Raw genomic sequence first — 11,065 nt, forward strand, 5'->3', positions numbered from 1 at the left:
TAATATTTATTATTTTATAAAAATTAATAATTTAAATTATTAAATATATATTAAAATATTAATAATTAAATGTATCTCTATCCTAGAAAAAGAAATAATTTTAAATGTATTATTAATAATATAAAAAATAATTTATCTTTTATTTTTTAAACTATCTTTATTAGAGATAAATTTAATTATTTATATATTTTACATTGTATTTCAAACAAATTAAATAAATACTTATACTATTATATAAAATAAAATTTTAAATGGGTAAGTATATATATATTAAAAAATAAATAATTAATTATATGTATATCTATTTTTTAATAGAGAAAAGAGAGTTTTAAATATATAAATAATAATATAAAATAATAATGTATCTCTTATTTTTTAAACTCTCATCTTAAAAGATAAATTTAATTATTTATATTTTAATATATATATATATATATATATATATATATCAATTGTTGTAATTGTATTTTTATATTATAAATTTTATAAGAAAGAATAATACTAAAATATTTTAATATTACAATCTATGTTATATATATTTATAACATATAAGGAGATAAACAAACCATTAGAAAGTAGTTATATATTAATATAATATATATATATATATATATATTTATACTTAATTTGAATTTGTTAGTAGAGACAGGATGGACACTTAGATATGATAGATATGATAGTGGGTTAATTTATCCATAAACTTAAAATTTTTAAAAATAAAATAAAAAATAGTATAAGTGTGTTTTAAACTTATTAATATAATATATATATATATATATATATTTATATATATATATATATATATATTTATATATATATATATATATATATATATTTATACTTAATTTGAATTTGTTAGTAGAGAGATGATGGACACTTAGACATGATAGTGGTTAATTTATCCATAAACTTGAAAATTTTAAAAATAAAATAAAAAATAATATAAGTGTGTTTCAAATTTCTAATCTAATAGAAACAAGTGAAATTCTCTAATCAACTAAATTAATAAAACCTTATATTTTAAATTCAACAAAATTTTTGATGAATGCGTGACATTCATACCAACATAATTTATATATATATATATATATATATATATAATTTTTATAAAATATATAGTTATTTAAAATATAACTTAAAAATATATATATATATATAATTTTTATAAAATATATAGTTATTTAAAATATAACTTAAAAATATATATATATATATATATATATACAAAATTATAAAAAAAAAAAAAAATCAACCATCATAAGTGGTCAAATTGTTAAAATGTTAACATTTCATACTTAACAATGGTTTGAATAGATAAAAAAAATAAAATAAAAAATACAATAATTTTAAAATATGTATTCAATTTGTATTATACTTAATAAATAAAATTATGATAAAAAAAATTAATTATTTTTATTATATATAATGTTATATATATCATTATTAACGAAAATATTTTTATTTAATATTAGAATAAGAGATATAATTATTTTTATTATATTTTTTTTGTATGAGTATGAAAATTTATATAGTATATATAGTTATTCACAATATAACTTACAAAATATATATATATACAAAATATAATTATAAAATTATTTCAACAATCATAAGACCATGGTCTATTGCAGTGGCGGACCTACAAGGGGGGCCTTGGGGCCCGGGCCTCCCCCAACCACCCCCAACCAGGGTAAAACTTTTTAGATATTATATATATGTTTATCAAATAAGGTTTTGTCTCAGTGGTTTTGGAGCTGAAATGTATAGTAGAGGTCAGGTGATCAATCCTGCCTCTAACATTTCTTTATTATAACCTTATTTTATACCAACACTATTTATAATAAACTAACCCTTCCTTTTATAAAAATTAATTCATAATTATAGTATTTTAATTTCAAATATAATTTTATTAAAGTAATTATTATTAATATTTTATTTTATACAAAAAAATATTTTCTAAAATACAAGTAATTATTAATAATATTTTATTTTATACAAAAAAAAAATTTCTAAAATACAATATTTATAATAATACATAAATTTTAGTTAATATATAAATAACATTTATTTATATAAGTTAAAATATAAAGAATTATATATAAAATAATGAAAATCATATAATATTATTATTTATTTTAAAACTACATTTATATTATAATTTATTTATATATATATATATATTTTATTAATTTTAATATAATTAATAATACAAATTACTTATAAATATAAGGGTAAAATAATCATTTATATAAATATAAGGGTAAAATATTATTTTATATTTCTTAATTTTAAATTAATTTTAAATTATTTCAACAAATAAATGTATTTGTTAGATTTTATTTAGGAGTTGTGACACATATTTATTTTTAATCATTTATTTTATGTAGGATATAGAATAATGAAGATGTTCTATAAACGAATTTGTACTTCTACATCACATGACCAGCATGAGTCTTTTCAATCAATTAATGAGCCTACTAATGAGTCTAATGTTACTGATCAAATATACATGGTTAGAATATAGCATATCAAAAGATTCATCATTTTGTTTTTGGTGTTATCTTTTCAAACCTTTAAATAGAGAAAACGTAGATAATACATTTATAGGAGATGAGTACAAAAATTGGAAAAGAGCATTAGAAAGATTCAATCGTCATATGAGAACTTCAAATAGTTGTCATAATGAAGCTAGAATTCAATTTGAATCATTTTAAGATCAAAGACATAACGTGAGAAACGTTTTACGTACACATGGTCGTGATATAAAAATAAATTATCACACATGTTTAACGACAATATTTGATGTAACACGCTTTCTATTGAGGCAAGGATTACCTTTTCGAGGACATGATGAGTCAAGTAGTTCATCAAATAAAGGAAATTTTCTTGAATTGATTGATTGATATAGTCAACGTAATGAAGATATTTGTCTTCTTTTGTACCGACTCATGGACAAGAATAATTTAGTAATTGTGCTTATTAGTATTTTTATGTAATTATCGAGTAAAATTTTAATTAAAAAATGCATTTATTTGATAGCCAAAAAATGCTACGTTATTAGGTATTTGGCCCCCCGAGAAAATATTTATGGGTCCGCCACTGGTCTATTGGTTAAATTGTTAATATTTTATACTTAAGACTAGGGTTCGAATTTCTCTAAAAGTAATTATTATATGTGGTGCGCGAGCTCCTCTAAAAGTAATTATTATATGTGGTGTGCGAGCATTGGTAGATGAATCGGAAGCGAGAATATCGGCTTGAATAACGCAAACATTGGTGAGAAAATCTAAAGGTTTGTCAATGGAGGGTGATTCAAAGACTAAGATCATGCTTAAGAACGCACCCCTTGAAGACCGCAAAGTTCTTTCAAAGAGGGTAAGTCAAAGCCAAAAGGCTTAGTCAATGTTTAAGTATGGTAGGAATTGAGAATGGTTAGGGTAAATAATACATTATTCAAAGATAATTTAGATGATATATATATGGGTGTAAGAGATTTTAATAATGTATTTTTCTTTTATTTTTAGTATTAAAATTATTATTTATAAATATATATATATATACAAAAATCCATAAAATATAATAATTTTTTGTTATTTTAATTTATAATGCTTAAATATATATATATATATATATATATATATATATATATATATATATATATATTAAATATGTTCGTCAATGAAAGGTGATTCAAAGTCTAAGTTCGTGCTGAAAAGTGTAATCGAATGTTAGAAATGTAGGTTTGAGTAAAAAAAATATTGATGAAAAAATATAAGGGTTCGTCAACGAATAGTGATTTAGGGCTTAAGATAATATCGAAAGATGTACTCGAATGTTTAATAACACATTCCGCAAAGTTCTTTCAAAGAAGGTGAGTCAAAGTCAAAGTGCGTGGTTGAATGCTTAAGTATAAAAATTGAGAATGGTTAAGGTTAATAATGCATCATTAAAAGATAATTTAGATGTTATATATGGGTGTAAGAGATTTTAATAATGTTTATTTTTAATATTAAATTATTAATTATTTATATATATATTTATATACATAAAATATAATAAATGTTTCTTATTTTAATTTATAATGTTCATATATGTATATTTTAAAAAATATATGAATTATAAAAAAAATTAAAAAAAAATAATAATAATAATATATTTAACTAATTAGGTTAAATTTTAAATTGATAGTTTTTTTTCTATTATAAAAAATGAAATAAAACATTAATTGAAATAATATTTTAAATTGAAATAAAAAATTAAAAAGAAAAATATAACATATATATTAAATATATTATTAACTAAAAAGATTGAAATAAATAAAATTAAAAAAAAATGTTTGTTAATAATAAAAATAAAAACTGTAAAATAAATTAATACAAATATTTAAATTAAATATATATTTAATTAAATATGTTAAAGTTTTAAATTTGTTAAGAAATATATTTGAAATTTATTTATTATTATAATAATAAATTAAGATATTTGAAAGAATATTTTTTTATTATCATATTTTTTATTTAATTATTTATATATATTAATTTTTAATAATTTATTATTATAAAAAAATAAATTAAGATATTATGGATAATTTTTTTTATTAGAAAATATTTTTTGTATACAACAATTTTATTACTATATAATTATATATATATATATATATTAATTTTAAAAAATATTTGTCCAATTATCTATTATATTAATCTATTAATTTTTAAATAATTTATTATATTCAATTTATTTATTATTCTGTTTTTGATAAATATTAATTTTTATTTTAATGAATTAGTTAAATGATTTTTAATATTTTTATTTATAATAAAATTTCATATAATTGGATGAATAATTTGATTCAAAATTTTGATAATTTTTCTTTTAAATTATTTTTATTCTTACAATGTTGTTAATTTATATAATTGGTCCACTTACTTGTGTATTTTGTTAAATGTTTTTTCAATTCTAAATTAAATTTAGATTGAATTTAATTTAAAAATTAAAATCAATTCAAAAATTTTAATAATATTATTTTTATTTAAAATATTTATATATAAATAATATTTTGTTTATATCTTTATTGTAAAACTAATCATGCTAGTTAAATAATAATAATAATATTGTAGTAGAAGATGCAATGTATTTTGTTTTTCATTTTAATAAATTATTACTTCTCACACATTTATATGTTAAGTCAATTTAAGTTGTTTTTTTAATGAAAAATAAATTTAAGTCTTTTTATATTTTAAATGTAATCCACTCGAATAATTTAAGTGTAAAGATTTGTTATTTAAAAAATCTCATATTTTATTCTCTAAATTTAGACAGTCAAACAAAAAATAATACTTTTGAATTAGCTTATAAAATAACATTTATAATATCTTCTTATTTAATTTCTAATTCAAAATTAATAATAAGATTCATAATAGAGAAATAGGCATAATCATTATTGATACATCATTCTCTACTTCAAGTCTCCCAAATTTTCTCCTTATTTATAATCAACTACTTTAATTGATACATCATTCTCTTCATAGTATCTCCTTTTTGTGCAGTTGTTTGTGGTTTGTTTCTGACAGAAAGTCATCTATTTGATTTGAATGATATTGCTATGCTTAATTAAGGCCACGTTTAGTTCTGCTTTTAATCGGATAATTTGCGCAATAATATAAATTATTATAATGAAATATGTTTTGATTTTGTGTTTAAATATATTTTTTCCTATATATTTTATTCCGTTTAAAAGTTTTTAATATTATCATTTTATATTTTTTTTTTGTCACTTTTAAATATTTTTGTATTTATTCTCTCATATATTTCTATTTTTTTTATTTTTTTTATTTATTTATAATTATTTTATTCATTCTCTCTTATTTATTTAATCTCTTTTTAATTATTTTATTCATTTTTTTAATATATTTTTATTTTTTATATATTAATATAAAATTATTATAATAATTTAAATATATATTTTCATTTTTTCAATTTTTACACACTCATGATAAATTTATTATATATATAAAATGAAAATGAGAATTGTGAAATTTAAATTATGGATAGTTTGATAATAAATATAAATAATATTGTTTTTTATATAATATTATTATTTTATTTAAATCACTAGCAAAACTATTTTATATTTTATGCTGATTATTCAATAATGAAAATGATGAATTGTTGGAGCTAGTTTGATTTTAAGTTTTCTAGTGTTAATATTGTTTTTTTAACCTTTGATTTCTTTTATAAAACAAGTTTTTTTTTAAATTAAATTTTCATAAATACTTCTCAACAATTCATATATCACTCCTCACTAAAAATCAAATATTAATAAATTATATATAGATTTAAATTTTGTGCTATATATAACATTATTAAAAAATATTTTTATAATATATAATTTTATGTTATATATTTAAATTTTACTTTCTAAAAATGAATATAAATAAACCATAATAAAACTTTTTTAAATATATCTTCTTATATCGTATTCATATTAATATATTTCAAATTATATTAGTAATAAAAATTAATATATTCATATAATTTATTTAAAATATATTATTTTTAAATTTAAATAATTTATTAATATTTAAAATTATAAAAGACTTATCTCTATAAGTTTGCTTTATTATGTAACAAACTTAGGGTTGTGTCTCACTCATTTGAAGGGAGGATAAAAGTAATTAGGATTTGAAAAATAAAATTTAGTCAATTATCTAATTTTTAGTCTTCATATTAATAAGAGTTTAATTAGTATAAATACTTATACTTAATATTTGTATAATAAATCTCATTAAATCAATAATATTAATTTAATATTTCACTTCAAGAACTTAATATAGTTCTTATTTATTATCAAATTTAAAATTCAAACTATCTTTTTGTTAAGTTGACTATTTTATATTAAAAATTATATATATATATATATATATACATTATAATTTTTAATTACTAAAATAAAATTTTAAAAGCATGGGTATTAACACGGTTTAAAAAACGTTGCTAGAAGCTATTTTATACTTTTAAAAATTAATATACATTTTAACATTTAACGAAGGTTCAATAAAGGTGAACATATGGATTAAGGAAAAAATATATGTGGGCACTTCACTAGAAAAAATAAACATTTTGTCACACTCACAAATATTATATAAAATTGTGAACATAATTCAATTCTATAACTTATTTAGAAAACCACTGGTTACTCTTACATAAGTTTTTTTTATAATAATTGTATATATATATATATATATATATATTCAATAAAGTAATGAGATAGATAAATAAATAAAATTCTACCTTTCCAGAAAAGATAAAAGAGCATTGAAAAATTACACAATAAAACATATAATTGTAACAAGAATAAATAAAGTAAAGTGTATATTGTTCATCACCAACTCCAAATTTGCAATTTCTAACAGGCCAACAAAGATATAGTAGTATTATTATAGAAAAAAACTTTTCTTCGACAAGGAACCATTTTCAAATTAAAGTATTTTTTTCGACAGACAAAGACAATCATATTTATAGACATGGAATATAAAGCGAGCAGCTATGCAATTCCAGAAGAAAATAAAGATAAGGGTTCATTCATATGACACAAAATCAGCCGATTTCTTTAAGGCGTTGCCCCCATTGCAATGAATATTACTTTGATCATAAAGTGATTTAAAGGCTTTTCACTAATGCACGAAACTGTGCTCCTCATCAAAGAGCCATCTCCGCCTGCAGTGCCGCCAACTCATCTTCTTCTTCAGTACGCTTCTGAGGAATGCGTGCTGGTTGTTTTCCAGCTGGAACGGGTATTGGAGCTGCAGGAGCCGTAGTGGCAGGTTGAAGAAGTTGTTCTTCCAATTCAGCTCCTTCCAGTTCTTCAAGTTCTGCTTCCAGTTCATCCTGCCATAACAGATATTTTAAGCCTGGTTTCATCTTGGATTATTTGAAAAACCTTTATTGAAACAATATTGTTTGGTGTAAACCATTAAAATTTTGGTTATTTGGGTAAGAAGGCATTAAGAAGGACAGGGTATTTTGGTTGATGATGAGTAGATTGTTGATTTCATAGTGGGTTTTTGAAAAACCTTATATTTAAACAATCTTGTTTGGTGTAAGTTATTGAAATTTTGGTTATTTGGGTAAGAAAGGCAGTATGAAAAGGATAGGGTATTTTGGTTGATGAGTAGATTGTTGATTTGATAGTGGGTTATTTGAAATTAATCTCAATTAATCCACGTCAAACAAGATCTTAGTAGTGTTTAGGAAGGAGACTAACCTCGTCAAAGTCAGCAGCTGCACCAATAGGTGTAGATAATGCCTCTTGAATCTGCTTCATATTTTCAGTTTGCTCGTTTATTTCATCCATTGTTTTGTCTACATCGTCAATATTCCTGTAGCAAGACATCATCTCAAATAAGTTCGTCAAATTGATAGTTAGAATAAAATGACGACTTTCCAAACTGACTGCATCCGGCAGGAGAAGTAAGTCTACTCTTAAAAGAAACAGAACATTACACTATAATTTAGATCATGATTGAAAAAATATGGGCAAAAAACAATCTTATACCAAATGAAAAAATTCCCTTTCAACTTGGAAAATTTTCAAATGATTGTGGTTGTGACACAAATAGGCTCAATATGCATTGCTTAATATAGACAAATGGCTACTCAAGAAACAACTATTAAGAGTAAAAAACTCAGGACATTTCCATTTGTTAAAGAAAAGTAAGTTACTAACGTGGCCTTTTGCATTGCCTTCATTGCAGCAGCACCAGTTCTCAGAGCATCTACAGTTTCTGTGGTAGCCTTTGCACCTTCAAGCATTATCATCTGAAAATCCAAACATGAAATTTAAAGTGACTCTCGCCTCTTTATTCAACAATTCCGTTTACTATATCAATCAATACTTAACAGAATCCATGTCATACCTGATCGTGGATACGCAACTGAAAATTTCCAAGTTGCTCAATTTGTTGTTCATAAAGCCTCTTCCTCTTTAAACATTGTATAGCCGCTGCACAATAAGGTTAGAATTAACTTGAATTACATCATAGTGTTTGTAAATTGACAGAAATTGGTAGAATCAAGAAACATACCCCTCTTGTTCTTAGCTTTAGTGAATTCCTTCGCCTTTTCAACCTCCCCTGCTGCTTTTTTCTGAAGAACTTTCTCCTTTTTCTCAAGCATTTCAAGTGTCTGTCACATAAAGACTTGAACCATCAAACTATTGAAACAAATACAATGATTTGACCACAAATTTGATACATAAATCGTCAATCAATCACAAGAAACAAATCAGAAAACAATCAGCTAAACAATCAACAAAAACCATACCTCGTTTAACTTATCCAAAGTCGTGAGAGCATTTGGCTCTTGTTTCGGTTTACCAAACATACGACCAAACATGATGGATCCAAATAAAGGAACTAAGGTTCAAATCCTGGAAGATTAAGATTAATTAAGACGAGATTGAAGAAAAACTACAAAGTCTGAATCGGAAACCCTAGTTTCCGATCATCAAGATCTCATTACCTGTAATATATAAATATATCGGATTTCAGGTGACGGCGGAAACGATCAATATGAGAATTGACCGAATCAAACAGGAATCTGAAATTCGTGATAATCACGACCTAGAATATATCGAACGATCCACTTGGAAATTACGACGAAGAAGAAGAGAAAGAGATAGAGAGAGACTTTCGGTTCCTTAGCCGTGTTAGCGAAGGCGGAAGTGAGAGAAATAAATTTTAGATTTATCTTGACCGTTGATTTATCCACGTGTCAGACCGATTGATGGAATTTTTCTTTGGTTGAAAGTTTAAATTGGCTCTTGACTTGTTTAATACTTTCTATTTTAACTTTTAAAGTTTATGACATATATTTAGGTTTTGAACAATATATATATAATTCTTGATTCAATAAAAATATCTAATAATTAAGGGGTGTTTTTAAGCTTGTTGGTGTTATTTTAATTTTTTATTAATATTATATGGTAAAAAATAAAGTTATTTGAATTTTTAATTAATAAATTTATTAAAAAAATTTGTATGAGATTAAAATTTTGGAAAAAGATACCAATGTTCAAATATTGTGATATTTGAGATTGTAAAAATTTGAAAACTATATGATTTATACTAAAATAAATTATCTCACATCATCTCTAATTTCTTTTTTATTTATTTCCTCAAAATAACCAACTTGCTTCGCTCTTGAATAATAACGGCGACGTCAAAATCAGATACGTTTCTATCAATACAGATAGTTTCTATCAATAATATTATTTGCGCTAGATAACAAGTATTTCTTTTATGTTACAAGTTCATTTGTTTCATTAATATTAATATGTAATTATTTTTACTTAATCTTCTTTATGATGCAATAAAACTGACTATGCCTTACTAGTCGATTGTTGGTGTTATATATATATATATATATATATATATATATATATATATATATATATATATATATTTTATAAATATCTCAACTTCTTTAATATTTTTTCAGGTGTTATCAGATTGATTCTCGACTAAAAGCGCTTTGTAAATGAGGTATTTACTATATTGTATTTGAATATGTTTCCAACCGTGAACAAAAAACTTTAAACTTCTCCTTCAATAAGGTTTAATATATTGATTTATGTATTTGAATATATTTCCAACGGCCTACATAAAATCTATATCTTTATCGATTTCTAGGTAAAAATACATCATAGTTTTATTTTACTTTTGGTTTGGGTTGGCTAGGTGGTTTTCTATATAGTTTTGTTGTAATTTTGTTTGCTATATTATTAATTGGTATGGACTAATTTTCTAAATATACAACCAACAACTGTTCATCAATTTGAAGAAACTCTACCCTTTTTTCATATCATGCAAATTTTATGGCGATTAACTTTTCATCACTATCGTGAAATCGAAGACGCGCAAACGAAATTATATAAAAAAAAATCTAATTTATAATTTGTTTTAAATTGATAAAGAGTTGTTAGTTGTATATTTAGAAAATCAGTACATACACATTAATAACATAACAAACAAAAAAAGATCTAATGAATAACATAGAAAACAACCTA

At 21.8% G+C, this 11,065-nt stretch overlaps 1 protein-coding gene across 2 annotated transcripts; it reads right to left on the reverse strand.

Moving 5' to 3' along the window:
• Window positions 1–7,332: 7,332 nt before the first annotated feature.
• LOC124942723 (vacuolar protein sorting-associated protein 32 homolog 2) lies at window positions 7,333–9,724 on the reverse strand. Of its 2 annotated transcripts, XM_047483275.1 has the most exons (7): window positions 9,520–9,724; window positions 9,322–9,427; window positions 9,084–9,183; window positions 8,916–9,001; window positions 8,726–8,817; window positions 8,264–8,378; window positions 7,333–7,887 (listed from the first exon to the last, which is right to left on the reverse strand). In XM_047483275.1, the coding sequence occupies exons 2-7, from the start codon at window positions 9,391–9,393 to the stop codon at window positions 7,699–7,701; spliced, it is 654 nt and encodes a 217-aa protein (XP_047339231.1). In that variant the 5' UTR covers window positions 9,394–9,427; window positions 9,520–9,724; the 3' UTR covers window positions 7,333–7,698. The 2 variants fall into 2 exon arrangements, with proteins under 2 accessions (XP_047339231.1, XP_047339232.1); XM_047483276.1 differs by lacking the exon at window positions 9,520–9,724 and having other exon boundaries at window positions 9,322–9,430.
• Window positions 9,725–11,065: the final 1,341 nt, after the last annotated feature.

This window comes from Impatiens glandulifera, chromosome 6 (genome assembly GCF_907164915.1).
Source record: "Impatiens glandulifera chromosome 6, dImpGla2.1, whole genome shotgun sequence".
NCBI lineage: Eukaryota > Viridiplantae > Streptophyta > Magnoliopsida > Ericales > Balsaminaceae > Impatiens > Impatiens glandulifera.

Excerpts from the sequence above, each read along its gene's own strand:
- LOC124942723 (XM_047483275.1), bottom strand. The coding sequence starts at position 9,393 with ATGTTTGGTCGTATGTTTGGTAAACCGAAACAAGAGCCAAATGCTCTC. Across the intron at positions 8,379-8,725 it reads AAGGCAATGCAAAAGGCCAC|GAATATTGACGATGTAGACA; the intron begins GTTAGTAACTTA and ends GTCTTGCTACAG. Across the intron at positions 7,888-8,263 it reads CAGCTGCTGACTTTGACGAG|GATGAACTGGAAGCAGAACT; the intron begins GTTAGTCTCCTT and ends CTGTTATGGCAG.